The sequence below is a fragment of the Hyla sarda genome, chromosome 3, assembly GCF_029499605.1.
Source record: "Hyla sarda isolate aHylSar1 chromosome 3, aHylSar1.hap1, whole genome shotgun sequence".
NCBI classification, from domain to species: domain Eukaryota; kingdom Metazoa; phylum Chordata; class Amphibia; order Anura; family Hylidae; genus Hyla; species Hyla sarda.
In genome coordinates this window covers 280,477,767-280,498,479 of record NC_079191.1, presented here as the reverse complement: position 1 = coordinate 280,498,479, position 20,713 = coordinate 280,477,767, and the positions used below count along the sequence as shown (strand labels likewise).

Here is a 20,713-nt window from a genome sequence, read left to right as displayed (position 1 = left end):
AAACTGCTGTGGAAATCTTTACTTTTGCCCTCATAGTATCAGTGTTTTTGACAATATTTTTAACCAAAACCAGGAGTGGGTCCAAAACACAGAAGAGCTGCAAATTTTTTCATGATAGTTTTTCTCTGTGTCAGTTCCACTCCTGGTTTTGACTAGCAGTTCCATGGAAGAAACCATCCTGTTCTAGTGCTGTCTGCTCATGTGTAATCCCGCCCACTCAGCGTGATTGACAGTCCGAGCACAGCCCACGTCATCGATGTGCTTCATCTGCTTAGGGAGCAGAACAGTGACACCAGCTAATAAAGGTCTATCACCCCGAGCCACGGATCCAAGTTACATATCATGTTAATTCAGTTCAAATACACTATACCCTGTATACTGGGTATAGCGTGGGTGGACCAGTGGTCAGTTTCCCTTTAAGCAAGGGGCTGCTAGCTTGTTTCTATTATACCATATTTATTATGCTCATGTGTGGCAGTGGAAAAAAAATATCTGGATAATCGGCACCAGCCATTTTTGCTTGCACAAACTTCAGGATAGACTTGATAATCCAAATATTCCTTTATTTGCCTTGTCAGACGCGTTTCGAGGTTTCAAACCACTTTTTCAATGACCACAGCAGTTAACTCGAAACCTCGAAACGCGTCTGACAATGCAAATAAAGGCATATTTGGATTATCAACAAGTCTATTCTGAAGTTTGTACAAGCAAAAACGTCTGGCGCCGATTATACAGATATTTTTAAATCACTGCCACACATGAGCATTTACCCATCGAGTGTGAATAGGATCGACTCGAAAAATCCGTTACCCCAATATGCTTAAACGCTTTTAAGGTTGCTGTGTGCCAAACACAACCTAACAAGGTGAGTGTTTTTTTTTTTTTTTTTTTACATTACTCACCTGTAATACCAACGATACCTAACATACTGCCCAATGGGAAGCTCTGTCTTGTGTTTTCTAGAGATGAGCGAACTTACAGTAAATTCGATTCGTCACAAACTTCTCGGCTCGGCAGTTGATGACTTATCCTGCGTAAATTAGTTCAGCCTTCAGGTGCTCCGGTGGGCTGGAAAAGGTGGATACATTCCTAGGAAAGAATCTCCGTGGACTGTATCCACCTTTTCCAGCCCACCGGAGCACCTGAAAGCTGAACTAATTTATGCAGGAAAAGTCATCAACTGCCGAGCCGAGAAGTTCGCGACGAATCAAATTTACTGTAAGTTCGCTCATCTCTAGTGTTTTCCCCTGTCTACAGTATAAAACCATATTTCTTATGTATTATTGTATGTATTACTTTCCTAGACACTTCACACTGTGGCAGAAAAGCACAAAGCCCTCAACAAATGACAAAGCAACAAGGGGAACACACATTGAATAGGGCACAATATAGAAGATATTTTCTATTCAAGACTTTATGATTTATCTTTAGATGACCTATGAAAAATTAAGCAGGGATCTATCCCTCATAACGTGTGACCAATGACAGCACAGCCTTTTCCTTAGTAGCGTTCCTATACTCTCTACACCTCAGTAGAAATAACAAGTATTCTATATACTGCAGAAGTTGTTTGCAGATGTTGGCAGGAAGAGTTGCTTATCTGTCGCAACCTCAAAGTGATTCTCTACAAAATCCTGCGATATACAATAAAGATGTTCTCTTTATAAAAAATTAAAGGAATGGACAACACATGGGTTCTTTTTGAGTCATAAATCTATAATCCTCAGCATCACGTAAGCAGCAGGTTGTACAGAATTGTAACTCATCCCAGCCATTATGTGAACCTCTACAGAGATGTTTTTTCCTTACATGTTCTCTTTAAATCCTTCATAATTTTTATTTGTTGCTGTATAACTGCAGTAAATTGTGCAGAGCTGAAATTTCTATTATCTTTCTTCTGCTCCAGCAGACACCCACTGCCTGCATGGCTGTACACTATTAGCAATGGTCCTGTCAGCCGCTTATTCTCTTCAAGGCAATTAAAATGGAAGGGTAGGCAGCATGGCTAAAAGTTCCTAGGCAAATAAATGATGTGCTTCCTGATAGTCCACATCTGTGCTGCTGCAGCGTCTCTTCCACTGGAGTTGGGAAGCATTCTTTTTTTATTTTTTAGAATTGCTAGTTATGGTAATAACATACAGTCTTTTTTTTTTTTTTTTATTTGAAGTTGTCACTTTAGATGATAAGCAAAAAATAATGCAATAGCAAAAATGTTGCTAAAATTTCGCATTCTTTAAAATAAATATATACAACGATCAGTTGAACATTAACACCATATTGCATAATATTTCATAGATCACTCCTGTGCTGCCAAAACAGTTTAAGGCTCGTTCACATGGCTGTTGTGCTCCAGTCATTGGTTAGTCCATCAGAAGGACAGGAGTTGTGTGGAGAAAGACATTTTTTATCTGCTCAACTATTGTGAAATCCTGGACACCCGATGAACCCCATTTGAGTCAATGGGATCCGTAAGGACACAGCAAATCACCAAACCCCAGTCACCAAAAGATGACTGGTATAAAACCCCAAACAAAGAATTATGTTAGTGCAAATATTAACACGTACCTTTTTTTCAATATAATTAAAAGGTCCAAAAAGGTGTACTAAAAACACAAGCACAGTCCCTATAATCACAGGTTTTAGTTCTCCTATATGGAGTAACGGTAAATATATTAATGCCTGCAGTACATTTTATAAGGGGACCAAGGCTGAAGTTAAAATCACAGAACTATGTCTCTCCTACATATTTCGTGGAACCACCAATGTCTTCAGGGGCTATGAGACATATGACCACGTGCAGAGAAAGGAGGCTCTTTTTAGAACCTTCTAGGATCCTCCCCTTGAGGATACAAGCATCCAATGTCTGCACGTGGGCAATCAGACCACTTTAAATTATTATTACATTTCATTAGAATTAGATTTACGAACTTAGCCTTACATCCCCCAATAAAGAAAGGAGTAGCTTCGGCAGGGATGCTGGTTTCACGTGGCGCAGGACACAAGATGCCGCATCTTGTGTCCTGCGCCATGGGAAATCGGCTTCCCTGCCAAAGCTACTCCTTTCTTTATTGTATTGAGCCGGTTGGCCAGGGACACTTCTCTTCTACATCCTCCCCATTGTTGTGTATGTGGGTACACAACTATCTCAGGTGAGCAGCTATAATAGCAGTTACGATACCATACAGTTCTCTCTTTTATTACACCACGGAGCGCTGTGCTTTCCTCTTTACAGATTTACATCCCACAAGACAGCTGAAACAACAGAAAAAAACAGCTCTCCTTAGTGTGATACCTTACAGAAACCGGTATGCACAGGGGGATTATTGGTTACCAGAGAGTGTTGTGCAACCCGAAGCACAACTTTGGAATACGTATTCAGGTGAGTCTGCTGCAGCCTTCCCATCCACAACAACAATCAGCAAACCAAGAAACTACTCCAAGGACAGACGGGTAATCAGGCGCTGATAGACTCAAGTAAGAACTAGAGATTTATTTCCCACAATCCAACGTGTTTCACAGTCATTTGATTGCTTCCACAGGCATCAGGAAGCAATCAAATGATTGTGAAACGCGTTCCATTGTGGGAAATAAATCTCTAGTTCTTACCTGAGTCTATCTGGGCCTGATTACCAGTCTGTCCTTGGAGGAGTTTCTTGGTTTACACCCCACAAGACCTCCTGTTTTGAAAATGTACTGAACTAGTTATCTAGCCATCACCATTTTTCCTGCCTTCAACACATTTGAGGACATTTATCAAGCTTTTTACACTGCATTATGTGTGTACATTTTTCGCAGATTTATCACACTTGCGCACAAAGTGTGAGACCTTTTGGTAAAGTGATTTTGACTAAAATGACTTAGACGAACACTTTTGCTTATTCATTTTGCAGTGATAAGAGATTTCTTAAGTGCGACTTTTCTCAGTCTGAGAAAAGTCGCAGAGAAGAAGTCATACAAAGTGGTCTTCTAAAGTGAAATTTCACAAAAAAGTGTACGAGCCCTGTATTTATCACATGTCCTTCACCTTTTTATAATTTGGTGCATGTACACTCCAAATACACCATCAAAACCTGTGTATAACATTAGTGCACATACACTGACTTTCATAAATGTCGCCTATTAACTTTAACCCCTTTCTGACCTGGATTTATAATGGGGCCACTGGATGGAGATTGAGGCAAGACAATGAGTGAAGTAGGTTACCGCGCACTTCTTCCTGCTTGTTCTTCTGAATGGTGGGGATCTCAGTACTGAGATGTATCAGAGTTTTTTTTTTTTTTTTAAATGACAGGTACACTGTAAATATGTCACATAACTGAACCCTATAAAAATGTCCTTGCAGAACTTGCCTTGCCTTGTAGAACTTAGTGCCCTCATGCTAACCATATCTTTCTAATGCAATGCTGTGGCGTCTGTAAAAAAAAAAGTTTTTGCTGTGTCCCACATTGTCACTGTATCTCTGGGCCGAAATGCCTCTCTGCTACTACATCACGCCACTCACCCCTTTGATTGACACACAAGGCACACCTGTCGACAGCATCTAAGTGTGTTTTGCCTAACCATGTGCACGCAAGAGGAATCTGACAGGGTTGGCATGGGAAAATTAATAATAATAAAAATAATAATCTCTGCTAAGCTCTGAGGATAGTTTTATAGGGTTAAAATATGTGACAGATGCTTTAAGAAATCTGTGCATTACCATTTTCTGACCCCTATAAAAAAAAAATTCCACCTACAAAGTTGCAATAGAACTCAATAGTAAAAGAACAACTGATTTCTTTTGAGCATTAAAAATGTAATTTTCTTCAAATAATGTGCAATAATACTGTGTGTGAACAAGGCCTTAGGGTGCACACAGACAAAACCCTTGTTGATCTTTCTGATCCAAAAGTAGAGTAGTGGGGTCACCTGATATCACTCCTATTAATTTAAAGCTTTAAAGTGGTGATATGCAGAAAAACATGTTATCTTTGACCCCACAACTGCACCCCTCCCCACCTCCCCAGTATCAAGTCTACAACTGGGGGAGATAGTGCTTTTTAATGTGGAAATCAATATGGTTTCTGCTTCAGATGCCACAGGGTTTTTGCAGGGTGAAAACGCCACTTACTCATCTGGGATGAAACTATACTAGAGTTACAGGCAAAGCACAATACATTAAAAGTAAAATCAATACTACTGTATATATCACATACTATGGCACAAGTAAGCTGTGCATTAGATATGATGCATTCTCAAGATTCAACAGCTTTCCAGTCCAAATTTTTTATTCTAAGTGCCTGCTTGGCAACAATTTACTGAAAGCTTTATGCATATTCAATTTTCCTATGAATACACCCAAAAAGCTTTTAGAATATAGTTTATCTGTCAAAAATTGAACGCTAATTATTTAACAAAATTTATATTCACTGCATCTCAAGCATAAAAGTTATTATTTTGCAGCTTTCTCACTAAATCAAAATTATCTAGAAAACATAAAAGCTTTTAAATCAATCACAGGTGAATGATAAGATGCACTTAGCTTTAGGTTTATACAGCGCTTAACAAACTGTATTTCTTGGGGATTCAGAGAATTGTATTTTTCAGACCTTGTTCTTATTTGTTTACTATACTTTTTTGCTAAAACAACAAATTTATCTGCACATACAGTGGGGCAAAAAAGTATTTATTCAGCCACCAATTGTGCAAGTTCTCCCACTTAAAAAGATGAGAGGGGCCTGTAATTTTCACCATAGGTATACCTCAACTATGAGAGACATGATGAGAAAAGAAATCCATAAAATCACATTGTCTGATTTTTTAAGAATTTATTAGCAAATTATGGTGAAAAATAAGTATTTTGGTCAATAACAAAATTTAATCTCAATACTTTGTTACACACCTTTTGTTGGTAATGACAAAGGTCAAATGTTTTCTGTAAGTCTTCAGGAGGTTTTCACACACTGTTGCTGGTATTTTGGCACATTCTACCATGCAGATCTCCTCTAGAGCAGTGATGTTTTGGGGCTAACCCTGGGCAACACAGGCTTTCAACTCCCTCCAAAGGTTTTTCTATGGGGTTGAGATCTGGAGACTGAAATGCTTCTTACAAAGCCACTCCTTTGTTGCCTGTACAGTGTGTTTGGGATCAATGTCATGCTGAAAGACCCAGCCCTGTTTCATCTTCAATGCCCTTGCTGATGGAAGGAGGTTTTCCCTCAGAATTTCAGGATACATGGCCCAATTCATTCTTTCCATTACACGGATCAGTTGTCCTGGTCCCTTTGCAGAAAAACAGCCCCAAAGCATGATGTTTCCACCCCCATGCTTCAAAGTAGGTATGGTGTTCTTTAGATGCAACTCAGCATTCTTTCTCTTCCAAACACGACGAGTTGAGTTTTTACCAAAAAGTTCTACTTTGGTTTCATCTGACCATATGACATTCTCCCAATACTCTTCTAGATCATCCAAATGGTCTGTAGCAAACTTCAGATGGGTCCAGACATGTATTGTCTTAAACAGGGGGACAAGTCTGGCACAGCATGATTTGAGTCCCTGGCAGCATAGTGTGTTACTGATGGTAGCCTTTGTTACTTTGGTCCCTGCTCTCTGCAGGTCATTCACTAGGTCCCCCCATGTCGTTCTGGGGTTTTCATTCACCGTTCTTGTGATCATTTTGACACCACGGGGTGAGATCTTGCGTGGAGACCCAGATCGAGGGAGATTATCAGTGGTCTTGTATGTCTTCCATTTTCTAATAATTGCTCCCACAGATTTCTTCACACCAAGCTGCTTGCCTACTCCAGATTCAGTCTTCCCAGCCTGGTGCAGGTCTACAATTTTGTTTCTGGTGTCCTTTAACAGCTCTTTGGTCTTGGCCATAGTGGAGTTTGGAGTGTGACTGTTTGAGGTGGTGGACAGGTGTCTTTTATACTGATAACAAGTTTAAGCAGGTGCCATTAATACAGGTAACGAGTGGAGGACAGAGGAGACTCTTAAAGTAGTTACAGGTCTGTGAGAGCCAGACATTTAGCTTGTTTGTAGGGGACTAAATACTTATTCCTCACCATAATTTGCAAAAGAATATCAGACAATGTGATTTCATGGATTTTTTTTCTCATTATGCCGCTCATAGTTGAGTAGACATAATGAGACATAATGAGGAAAATTACAGGCCTCTCTCATCTTTTTAAGTGGGAGAACTTGCACAATTGGTTGCTGACTAAATACTTTTTTGCCCCTCTGTACATATTAGGGCAGGGATAGCCTCAGTGACAGGAACATAGATATTTGGGATAACATCCCAAACATTTACAGGACACAAGTGCAATCTCTCTGAAATGAGAAGTGTTATGTTGGGTGCTAAGAATGTAGAGTATATCTGTGTCTTCCACAATTATTTCATTTTATAGGTCCAAGTTCCTATGCTGATTTTTTTTTTATGTCTATAGCGTTCACAACTTTATTTTTCTACTACAGAGTTATTCACTTCATCTTAAAGGAGAAGTATCAAGTAAAAAAAAATTATCCCCTAGGGATAAGTTTTAGATCGCGGAGGGTACGAGCGCTGGGGCCCCCCCATAATCTCCTGTTTGGTGCCCCAGCTCTCCTTCACAGCGGCACGTCACAACCCCCATCACGACCCTTGCCCCCTCCATATAGCTCTATGGAGGAGCCGTTCGGCAATCTTCGGCTTTCCCATAGAGCTATACAGAGGGGGAAAGGCGGCCGCCGCTTCAGGCGGGGGTCATAATGCACCACTGTGAAGGAGAGCCGGGGCTCCACAGGAGATTGCGGGGTTTCCAGCACTCGTTTTTTTTCTGCGAAATAGTGGTAAAAATGGGGCATTTTACAGTGATTTATATCATTGGCATAATCGCAGCAAAGCACGCCCTATTTACCTCGATTGCGGCCATTCGCAGCAAAATGCACACAGTATTTAGTTGTGGTACTGCAACATGTGGAAATAGTCTTAAAAGAAATTATAATTGAAAATAAGAACATCATTAGGTAACATTTTTTAGGTTAATATATTACTTTGCAGTGATGCTGAATAATATTCAATATAACACTGGTACAGTTGATATTGACACTGTTGAAAATGGCTAGGTCTTTAATCCAAAGTTCTATTTATATGCAAATAAATATCTATTTTGATAAGTATAATGAATAAGACTACAATCTACTTCGATAAGGTGTGATAATTGAGAATGAATGGCTGTGTTGTTGAAAAGATCCACTGTATCAGGGAGCATCAGGTTATACTTTAGCTGGTACTAACTCAGGAAATATTATTCCGCTTGTTAGTTTGCAACCTACAAAGCCCCTTTCTATATGATTGTTTATAGGACAAAACTTTTCTGGTGCTTTTTGAAAGAATATCATACAGATCTCACATATTAAATGACTCTTGCTATTTACTTTAGTTCTTTTCGGATAGAATAAGCAGTACATATTTCCTGTATACAAATATGAATAAAAGGCTATGGACAACTTTGAAATAGCAAAAAATTATTTGAATATATGTAAGTAGTTATCTTGAGTTAAAAACATTGCACAAAGTTTGAGTCTGTAATTTTCAGAACAATGATATGCAGTTTGCAGCCTGCTTCAAGTTCAGAATGTTCTTATGTGTGTGTCCTCACGGAATACATACATGAGAGGTTTGTGTGTACAGTAGTGTATAGTTTGATGTGGCTGATCTGGTTTTCTCTATACTTATACTTACTATACTTATACACAGCTCATGACATTCTCCTGCCTCTGCCTCTGGTGTCCTTCCCTCCATATCTACAACCTGTGTGATTTGTCTTCCAAGTATGTTCTCCCCTGTCCACACTTTGAGGGATGTGCTCCCTCTCCCTTCTTCCTGCTATTTCTAACATGGAGAGAGCAAAATGGTAAGGATTTTTTAATGAAGACTACTCAGAAAGTTGCTGGCCATAGGTGCTCTGCTTATAGAAAACCTCTGTATGTTAAAAAGCATATTGGGGGAGCTTTTTCTTTGATTTTAGAGCATTTTTTGCATGTTTTGGCGCAGTTCAGGCACAAGCAGCATATTTAGCGACTTTTATGCGTCTTTTGATATAGACAGTTTCACGCTTTATTGCCTATCCATAGAATTTTTCTTTTTGACCATGCAGTGGTCACGTATTTATCATTTGCAACTTTTGTCAAAAGTCGCTATTTTGTACTTCTTTAGGTGCAAAGCTACCACTTCTACCTTCCACAATTCAACCTTTAACCTCTTGTGGACAACAGCATCCCATTCCCCTTCTATGACACACGCTCAGGTGTGTATCTGCACATTGTGGGAAAATAGCTCTACTGTAGACATTCTTTGATAACTCTGGGCCATTGTGTGTTAAAAAGAATGGTCATAAGGCAGTTATGACTAGTGTTGAGCGGCATAGGCCATATTCGAATTCACGAATATTCGCGAATATATGGATGAATATTCGTCATATATTCGCTAAATTCGCTAAATTCGCATATTCATAATATTCTCATTTTATTTTCACATATGCAAAAATTAGCATATACAAAAATTTGCATTTGCGAAAATTTGCACGCCAGTCTCACACAGTAGTATTAGAGCCTTCTTTACACCACACAAGCTGGAAGCAGAGAGGGGTGATAACTGTGATGTGTACTGTGAAAAAAAAAAAAAGAATATTCATAATTACGAATATATAGTGCTATATTCGCGAATATTCGCGAATTCGCGAATATGCGATATTTGTGAATAAAATTCGCATTGCGAATATTCGCGAGCAACACTACTTATGACAAAAGACGCTGTCAGTTACAGTGAAGAATTGGAATACATATGCAGAGTTAGGCTTTCACTGTAGCAAATTATGATTAAAAAAAATATTTCTGGAAACTTAGTTAAATGGGTTTTCTGGGACTTTTCATTGACAGTGTATTCTCAGGATGAGCCATCAATATCTGATCTGTGGGGGTCTGACACACATAACCCCCACAGATGAGCTGTTTTTCAGAGCTGTGATGCCCAGGTATACAGTGAATAGAGACAAAAGAATATAGTTCCATACATTGTGTAGTGGCCATGCTGAGTTACTGCAGCTCAGCTCCCATTCATTTCAATGGGAACTGAGCTGCAATAACCTTGCACAGCCGCTACACAATGTAAAGAGCCGTCAGCTTCTGGCTCTGTTTACTGTGTATGTGACAAACAGCTGATCGACTAGGGTTCTGAACCCCACTGAGCAGATATTGATGGCATACACTAAGGATAGACCATCAGTGGAAAAAGTCCTGAGAAAATTCCTTTTATTCTAAATCCACAACAGGATACCAGAGTTTGCTGAGCCTCCAAGATATTGTGAGGCACTGATGATGTTACTGACTATATAAGTGAAAGGCTGGTCGGTATTCTGTTTCATTAGGTATTCTGTAGCATTGCATAATAAAAAAGAACATATATATATGTATAGATATATATATATATATATATATATATATATATATATGAGATAGATAGATAGATAGATAGATAGAAAATAGTACAAGCAGCACTAAAGCATGCAGTCAACATACGCACCGATAGAAAATTGCTATCCAAACTGAAAAGTTGGCAGCACTTGTGGGTGAAAATATCTGCGTTTAAGCACCACACCTCCTGAGTGATATTACCACCTCTGACCAACCCCTACAGCCTACATCACCATATACCCATCACCTGTCATATACACTAATCTATCTAAATTGGGAAATGTAAAGAAGAATGAGATGTGTTTACAGCATGCTGCCTTATGTTGGCAATTCCACAGGTAGAGGAGCAGACAGGCAATGATTACACCAGGAGCTGCAAACTCATTGGTTATATGGAGAAATAGCCTGCTCAAAGAAACAATGTTCTGCAGCTGTGGAAAAGGAGTAGGTAGGAGGACTGTGATGAAGAGCTGAAGGCAAGCACTGTATTGTGGGATTTGTAGTAATGAGCACCTGTTCAATCCTCCACTACTCCGGTGGTCCTCAGTGGATTTTGTTAAGTTTGCTACATCTATGACATCACATACGTGACTGCTGTAGTCAATTCCTTGTTCTCAGTGGTCTTATGATGTATATACAAGCATCACTGCTTATGACAATTTCTGCAACAAATCTGCCATGTGTGAACTTACTGTTACAGAATATTTTCCTGCTATCAGTGGCTGTCAACAAAATAAATCATAAAGAAATGTCCCATGGTATGGAAGCCTTCCTAGTGCACTAAGGTAAAGATGGATCTATGGTGCCCTATATTAAATAACCTGCTTCTTATGCATTCTCTGTAAGGTGTTACTTCTGTACTGCATGCAGGTGTGCTGCTTTGTGACTACGTGCAATTCCTTACAGTTCTTTAAATGAGAATCTAAAGACCTTGAGGGTGGATGGAGAAGAGCCTATAACTACTATAACTGCGGCACCACCAGCATGCAGAATCCCATAACAAATGAAGTCGGTCTGTATGACAGATTCCATTTAATAACACGGAAACCCTGGTCCTGCCTGTACTTATACTATGTTTATTCTGTCTAAATAATATCTGCTATAGTCAGAATCCAGAGTGTTTGCTACCATTTAGTGATAGCATGCTGTATTCTCTACAAGACTAGCTAGAAGTAGGCATTCTAGAAAGGAGCCATACCACAATATGGGAGCAGACTACTCTTTAATGTCATTGCTGATTACATGCTATAAGAGACTTGCGTGAAAGAATAAACAGCAGATGTTTTACTTTTACTGCATTTCCAGTTGTTTCTATTGCAATGTTTTATAGGTGATCAGGGTTTTCACAGCTAGCACAACAAAGCACAACTTTTATCTTATATATCTTCTGGAGAATATTAGGTCATGGCCGTTATGATGAGGAGGGACAGGGGTAGTTAGGAGTCCCACCGATCTAACATCTATCAACTACATGAATGAATAAAATGTTAATGTATAGTCTAGATGCACAGGTTTTCAACACTGATGTGTCTACCATTGAAATCAATGCTATGTATCTATAAGCTACATTGCCTCTTCTTTTTCCCCATTCCCCAAATTTTATATTTTGGACAATTTCACACAAGATGACACCAAATACCTGCACGTGATAGTAGTGAAGTGGCATTCTCGGGACTTGTTCTAGCACTTTCCTAATACTCAGACTTGTGGGGTGCTCTAACTCATGGCCGGTTAATGGTTAACTAATCAAAATCTTCCCTGGGGTACTCTGGGGTACCACTTACTTGTCCCAGCTGTGACACATCCTATTGGTGCATCCAAGCAAGAATCCTTGACGTAGGTACCCAACTAAACCAGGACCAGAGGCTAGATTTGTTTAGTCTTCTTTGTTTACAAAAAAGGAGACCATGGAACTTCGGAGAGACCGGGAATTTTCATGGTGCTGATCCGGGAGAAGTCAATCAAGGTGCGTACATCAAGATAAAATTCCTTTAATGGTTAAGGTGCAACGCGTTTCACTGCACAGGCGCAGCTTCCTCAGGCATGACAAGTGCAGGTAAGCTTAGGGTTATATACCACATAGTTAACCTTTCAAGTACCAGACAAAATTAGTATACATATAAAAAATTATAAATTCGTATAACAAAAAATATTTTTCCAGCAGGACAGAACTTAATATACAATTAAGTTAAGTTAAGTTCTGTTCTGCTGGAAAAATATTTTTTGTTAGACGAATTTATAATTTTTTATATGCATGCTAATTTTGTCTGGTACTTGAAAGGTTAACTATGTGGTATATAACCCTAAGCTTACCTGCACTTGTCATGCCCGAGGAAGCTGCGCCTGCGCAGCGAAACGCGTTGCACGTTGATTGACTTCTCCCCGATCAGCGCCACGAAAATTCCCGGTCTCTCCGGAGTTCCATGGTCTCCTTAATCTTCACAGGAAGGCTGCAGATGGGTCCATGAATATTTTGTCATTCATTAGGTGCTGTCCATTGTTGTGTATTCCGGTACACAACCGGAGCGGGTAAGCGGCCATTGTGCCCCCCTCTGTATAATTACCATCCAGCACGTGTAATGCTCCACAGGGAGCACCTTTTTGTTGCTTTTATTGTTCACAAAATAGTCCTTGTTCATCTCCCCTCTTATGATACCCTGGTTCTGTGATTTGCTATCCTAGTAGCATGTCTTGGCTGAGATAAGGTGTAGAGCTTCTGACTTGCTCTCTCTGCTATTAAACTAAGGACAGGTGACCAGGACTTTATGTGCTCTAGAATACATGACCTGTCATGTGCCTGGAATTTGTAGACTTGGCCTGACTTTACCCTTGCTTGCTATGGAAAGCACTGGTTTGGATTTTGGCCACTAGATGGCAATGATGTGTAACTCTGTGTGTGACTATGCATGCAAATGAGCGTGGTACTTGTGCTTTAACCCTTGAATTGCTGGGCAGTTCCAAATATACTGGGAGCAAAATCATTTCACATTAACAGTTCATATTAAAGCATTAAAGGGACGGTACTCAACCACTACCCAACATTCACCTGTTGTGGGACATTACATGTTCTGCTGACTAATAATTTTTAGGGCTGCATAAAAGATGTGATCAGCTGAGGAACCATTGTTTGCTTGTAAGTTGCTGATCAATGGGTTTTGGGGGAAATAATAGGTCTATTATGAAGACAATTGCCCCATGTAAATGACCCTTTAGTGTGGGCACACTGGGAAATTGCCTGGGCCTCCATATCCAAAGGGGTCCCTACTAGAATAGGTATGCCTTTGCAACTTCAGGATGAGAGCTAGTTTACACATGATGAGGCTATGTGATAATTCTATCTTTTCCCTTCCGCATTTACAGAAATTAAAGGGGTATTCCAGGCAAAAACTTTTTTTTTATATATATATATATATATCAACTGGCTCTGGAAAGTTAAACAGATTTGTAAATTACTTCTCTTAAAAAATCTTAATCCTTCCAATAGTTATTAGCTACTGAAGTTGAGTTGCTGTTTTCTGTCTAACTGCTTTCTGATGACTCACGTCCCGGTAGCTGTCCAGCTCCTATGGGGATATTTTCCCATCATGCACAGCTCCCGTGATGTGACATCATCATTGAACAGTTAGACAGAAAACTTCAGAAGCTAATAACTATTAGAAGGATTAAGATTTTTTAATAGAAGTAATTTACAAATCTGTTTAACTTTCCGGAGCCAGTTGATATATAAAAAAAAGTTTTTGCCTGGAATACCCCTTTAAGGGGATATTTGCAAGATCATACAAACAAACACTATCAATCATTTACCTTATTTCTGTAGAGTATTATTGTTAGCTGCATCAAACATTTGCTTTTCCTAGGATGAAAAATATTCAATAAACCTATCCCATTCTGCCCATGATCCATGAAAATGCTGCTGTAATAACAAAGAATCACACAGCCGTCTACTATACTTCAGTGAATGCTGTAAATAAAGAAGTAAAAGTCTAGAGCAGTGGTCTCCCACCTGTGGACCTCCAGATGTTGCAAAATTACAACTCCCACCATGCCCGGACAGCCAAAGGCTGTCGGGGCATGGTGGGAGTTGTAGTTTTGCAACATCTGGAGGTCCGCAGGTTGGAGACCACTGGTCTAGATGAAAGCATTGCTATGTCATCAGTGTTACAACCTGTTACAGTGCTGTGCACAAAATTCTTCACCTGAAAATATCTCCAACCTGCTATATACAACTTTTACAAAAATGTATATGCGATAGGGTTCTCTACGGCTTCTAAAAGGGAATGGATAAGTGTTTACCTCTGGGCGATAGGTATAGGCGCATATACAACATTTATATTAACTGCATTTAGATATTTAAGGTCATGAATGTCCCAGCCTGGTGTAAAAGAATTGTAACTACAATTTAAAGGGTGAAGCCAAATGTACCTGCACTTTATAGGGGTAACCATATCTTGTACAGTAAACATACTACTTATTATACATTTTAAGCATCCCCATTCTATATACCACCCATAAACCCTTCAATAACATTACTGGAAGGGTGTAGAGTTTAAATAATTAAATGAATATCTAGCATACAGTACCATTTTTATTGCATATAGTTAGCAGCATGATCAAAGTGAAAGAAGAATAATGTAGCTAAAAAAACAGAATTTTTTTGCACTGTTACAGGTCACTGTTATGGTGTTCTATGGCCTGCCAATAAGATTTTAATTAACAAACTGTATTTATAGCCTGCTGCATGGTCTACATAAAGCTGATGGGTGCTTGACCAATACATGCTATGACAGATGTTGCTCCTATGGCTACCTACTATGATGCTAATGGTACCATTAATAGATGACTGCTATAAAAGTGAACTATCACGTATATTCTAAAGCTAATTTTGAATGCTACTTCTGAGCAGACATAACAAGTACACTGTAAAATATTTTAACCATTTAAAATAAAAAAAAAGTATTGATTATTTTAGGGGACCATGCACACAGTGTAGGTACTCAGTAATGGTGCTTCTTATAGTACTATATTTCTTCTTAAATAATCTGACAAAAACTCTATTATTTTTTTTTTTTTTATAAAGTCAGAGACACATAGGTACAGGTAGGCTCCATACACTACTATGATTGCTGTATTATAGTTCTATTTAACTGTATGTGCATGAGGCTCAATTCTTGTTCTATCAAGGTAAAGTAAAGAAATGGAAACCCTCCCGTTCTCATCAGATCAGTAATTCCCTAGAATTAGGTTAGTTATATGAATATCATAAGATATATTCCTGCTGCCGTAATCCTAACCAAAGACATGCATTCCTAACATGATAACCGCCCCCTTCTGTCTATACAAAGACAGCGCATTCCTGAACACACATTTAGAATCCAAACTAATCCGTGCTGATTCCATTCCTGGAATGTGCAGAAGTGGAGAGCACTCCACCAGCTGACTGCTGATATACGCACAGGCTAGACTAAGTAACTAACAACCATTTAACATGAAAAAATCAATAGAGAATCTGACCTCAATGACGTTTCACTGGTCAGGAAATTTATACCGGGCCCCATGTGGGTCTTCTACATGGAGAAAAAAATGCTAAAATGTCAGTACAGGCGCTTGAATAGTAGTGCCCTGCACCTGCTTTGGCCATGTGTATATTTTAGTCTAGACATGAAAGCATTTCTATATGCTGTTTTCAGAATAAAAATACTGTATATACTCGAGTATAAACCGACCCGAATATAAGCCGAGGCCCCTAATTTCACCCCAAAAACCAAGGAAAAGTTATTGACTCGACTGTAAGCCTAAGGTGGGAAATACATCATCCCTCCCATGTCATCATCCAGACCCCCGTCATCATCCCCCCCCTTCATCATCACCGCCTGTCAATCCCTTCATCAGTGGTCTTCAACCTGCGGACCTCCAGATGTTGCAAAACTACAACTCCCAGCATCCCGGGCATGCTGGGAGTTGTAGTTTGAAACCTCTGGAGGTCCACAGGTTGAAGACCACTGCGGCCTTCGTCATCATCCAGACCCCCCTTTTGTTTTGTACTCACCTCCACTCGGCGGGAAGTTCATGTGCAACGTCCCTGTGCGTCGTCGTCAAGGCAATGTCACTACTCCGGGGCCGGGCCCGAAGCGCAGAGAAGAGGCCCCCCCCGGTGAAAATGGACAGGCCGCAACGACTAACCCTCCCCAACGGACGGTCCCTGCAGCATAGATGGCTCGGACCAGCTCACCCTTCCTTCCCGCCGAGGGGAGGTGAGTACAAAACAAAAGGGGGGGGGGGGGGGTTGGATGATGACGAAGGCTGCAGTGGTCTTCAACCTGCGGACCTCCAGAGGTTTCAAAACTACAACACCCAGCATGCCCGGATTGCCGATGGCTGTCCGGGCATGCTGGGAGTTGTAGTTTTGCAACATCTGGAGGTCCGCAGGTTGAAGACCACTGAGAAGGGATTGACAGGCAGAGCGTTCACTCGAGTATAAGCCAAGGGGGGCGTTTTCAGCACGAAAAATCTTTCTGAAAAACTCGGCTTATACTCGAGTATATACGGTAGGTATATATACACACCTTTTAGATACAGCTGTTGGATGTATGACCAATATAACTAGATATTTGTTGATTCAACTGCATCCAAAGGTAGCTGACATTACTTGTCCATTGCTAGTCTCCAACAGAGGTGAGATTCATATTAAGAGTGTTCACTGAATTGAACCATTATTGCTATCACCCTACAAAGCTTAGAGGGAAATATTACCTAGCTACTGGCAAAAAACACCCATTTATAAGAAAGAAAGGTAGAAATGCTTTCTATATTGTCCTTTGTATTGAACTTAGATGTCACCCCTTACCTTCTATTGCTTCCTAAATGGCTGCATGTTACTGATTTTCAGAGATGGGCCTGTCTATGGCTGATGTGACAGTCCTTCTCCCTGAGGTACAGAACACTGATCTCTCTGGCAAATAGAAGTTTCAAAGCCAATTATACTTAAATGGTGAACAGACCCCAAAGCTGGTTCTGCAATGACCTGCCGAGGAATAAGTGAGTAGACGACCATGCCTTTTGCTCATGGGAGACATAGACTGACAGCTCATTGTAGTTAAGCGTAATGAGGAAAACGGTGGGGAGTGGGAAGCTACATAGCTGTAAATAAAAACTTACGTGTTTTCTTTTGGGAAATATCACTAGTAGTTACTGGGGGTAGGATGTGCCAGCATATCGGTCTCACTGACTGGTGACTTACAGTACCCCAGAATAGACACATTTAATATTTACATATAATATCTCAATGTCTGCATGTACCAGGCATCATCTTCATGGTCTAACATAAGTTTAGGAACTCAATTAAACACTCATAGTGGTTCACAGTATATAGCAACAAGTTTGCCATTCAGTACTGAAATACAATAGGAATCACAGACATATCATGTTCACAAATAACCTGACTACATCCAGTATAGGTAGTACGAATGCATTCCATTCAGAAGGATGACCACCTTCTGCATTTAGAAATCCAAAAAAATATTGGACAGTATGGTACGTCACATAGCACATACTGTTATTATGGACATCTTACCTTTTTGGAGAATGGTGTTTTACTGAGATTAAGTCCATCCCGAATGAGTTTATCCCTTATCATGATCTTTAACTTCAGTTTAGGATAAGTAACCAAGTTCTTACTCAGTTGGCCACTTTTATTACTCCTTGGAACCGGTTTATGAGCCTGTGCTTCTTTCCAAGCTTTGGTTTCATACTGCTCCACCAAGTGACTAGTGTAAATATCAGGTGTCGGAGAATCTACCTGGGGTTCTAAAGTAAAATATAATCCACTTGCAGATGCCTTCTCCTCTTCTTTTAGTCTGTGGACAGCATCATGGATCTTCTTTCGATGTTGCTGGATCATCACTCCGATGGCATCCAAATCAGGGTCCCCAATCTGTTTGCATACCTCCAAATCATCGTACCCATTATCCACAAAGGATTCTGCATACTCAGAAAGCTGCAATGCTTTCAGCCATTCATATACTATATTTGCACACATGGTGAGTAAAAATAAGCCTGGAAAATCTTCTAGGTAGGACAAATGAGTCGCTTACTTCCAAAACATAAATGAGCAAATAAAACATCCAAAAGTTCGAATGAGAATCACCGTCCAAGACTCTACAAATAAACAGTTGGGAAAGAGCATTGAGATACGTTAGAGCACAGGTACCTGATGGTCCGTGTCATTCTGCAGCCAGAACGTGACCAGTCAATGTACTGGAAATATAAATGCAATCCCAAGACGAGAAAACAGGCTGTGCATGTAGATAGTCCCTCAATCAGATCAGGAGGAAAGTGACTACACCTCAGCTTTCTCCTGCTATTATAGTGCTGGCATAGGGCAGGAAGAATTCAAAGCAGGCAACACCCCAATGCCATGTTACTAAATATTTCCACGTTAGTATTGAGTTGCACGCTGCTACTTTTTTATTTCCACGCTGCTCACTCTGGTTCAGTATTCCGCTCTTTGAGGTTGTGTCTTCCACGCTCTTTTTAACAGTTTGCTCTCCTCCCGCCCTGCCTTCATCTCCGGGATGCCAGACACACTTCTCGCTCCTCCACCAGTCAATACACTCCAGGAAGATAAAAAAAAAAACACGTTCAGTACTGTCTCAGGTTAGTGGGATGCTTGTTGGCTTTGCATGTCCTCCAGCCACACATCCTTTTATTTTGTACAACCTGGTAGAATAGTTCCTTATGGCTTCTGCTTGTTGTCTTCACAATACCGGCTGCACACTATTTTTTATTTCTTTTTCCAAATTACATTTGCAGCCGCTTCAGAGAGAGGATTACAAGTGCAGTTCAGCCGGCAGCCTCTGCTGTGTGTGTGGATGTGGGGAGGGGACTTTGATTCAAGATTAATCTGCAAGGGAATACAGCAGGCAATTTGGCTGTGGCCAGCCGGCTTCCATAAGGTTATTTGTGTCATTCACTCTTCTTTAGAACCAGTTTTTTTCTCTCCCTTTTAATTTGTCCTGCATTCACAGCAGAAATGCTAATCATTCTCCACGCTTCCTGGTTTATTCCAGCCTCATTCATACAAACAAGGAATCCTGAAGCCTTCAGAGAAATGTTCTTATGTGTCAGTTATTCTGAATAGCACTGAAAAGTAAGAATCTCAGAGATGTGGCTTCAGCCTTAGCCTATTGTAAAATTGTTCTGACACTAGGAGCGTGATGTGAGCCCAAACTGGCATCTAAACACACTCTGGAAACATTTCTTCCTCACTTAGCTATAAAATGTAAGCACGCCACAATGGAATAAACACAAGAGAATGTGCTGTCAGAAAATGACCTATGGTCCAAGTTATGAATCAAGCTGTTATACTAAAGAGATTTTTCTAAATCTCTTGTGTTCCTTTATAATGCTATATATATATATATATATATATATATATATATATATATATATATACTAAAACAAAGCCCAAAATATTGCAGTGTTCACTGTGACCCCTGAGTGTCATAGTTCAATACTTCCTGTTCTACTATAGAGATCATCTGTCAGTTGTCTTCTTATGGTCATTACAGACAGGATTGCAATAAAGGGTGAAGCTGTCCATTTATTTTACATAACTGTCAGCTGAACTGTGTCTCCGCATACACATGCATACCCGGATTGGGAGAACCAAAAAAGCTGCTGCCAAACACCTCTAGCAGTGTCTTATCTCTTTAAGAACAAACAAATAAAACACATTGATAGCTTACATGCTCAACCATTCTCTCCCCTAACATCTGCCATCAGAACTAAATCTGGAGACCATCATATACATTAAAGGGGTACTCCACCCCTAGACATCTTATCCCCTATCCAAAGGATAGGGGATAAGATGTCTGATCGCGGGGGTCCCGCCGCTGTGGACCCCCGCAATATAGCACGCAGCACCCACTATATATAATATAGCATGTCATGCCCCGCCCCCTCAATGCAAGTCTATAGGAGGGGGCGTGGCGGCTATCACGCCCCCTCCCATAGACTTTCATTGAGGGGACGGGGCGTGACATCACACAGGGGCGGAGTCGTGACATCACGATCTTCTGTCCCCGTGGTCGGGAGCCAGACCCTCCAGCACTTCCGGAGCAGTAACAGGTGGGTGCTGCGTGCTATATTGCGGGGGTCCCCAGCGGTGGGACCCCTGCAATCGGACATCTTATCCCCTATCCTTTGGATAGGGGATAAGATGTCTAGGGGGGAGTACCCCTTTAAATGGCCAGTTAATCTTACCAGAAATTGTAGGATT

At 40.3% G+C, this 20,713-nt stretch overlaps 1 protein-coding gene across 2 annotated transcripts in view; it reads right to left on the bottom strand.

Annotated features, from left to right (window-relative positions):
• Positions 1-19,457, bottom strand: part of SAMD5 (sterile alpha motif domain containing 5) — a 32,838-nt gene extending 13,381 nt beyond the window's left edge. Inside the window, exon 1 of one of the 2 annotated variants that reach the window (XM_056566753.1) lies at positions 18,008-19,457. In XM_056566753.1, the coding sequence (XP_056422728.1) occupies positions 18,008-18,472 (465 nt within the window). In that variant the 5' untranslated portion in view covers positions 18,473-19,457. The remainder of the gene's footprint in view (positions 1-18,007) is intronic. The other variant, XM_056566752.1, reaches the window with a different exon arrangement.
• Positions 19,458-20,713: the final 1,256 nt, after the last annotated feature.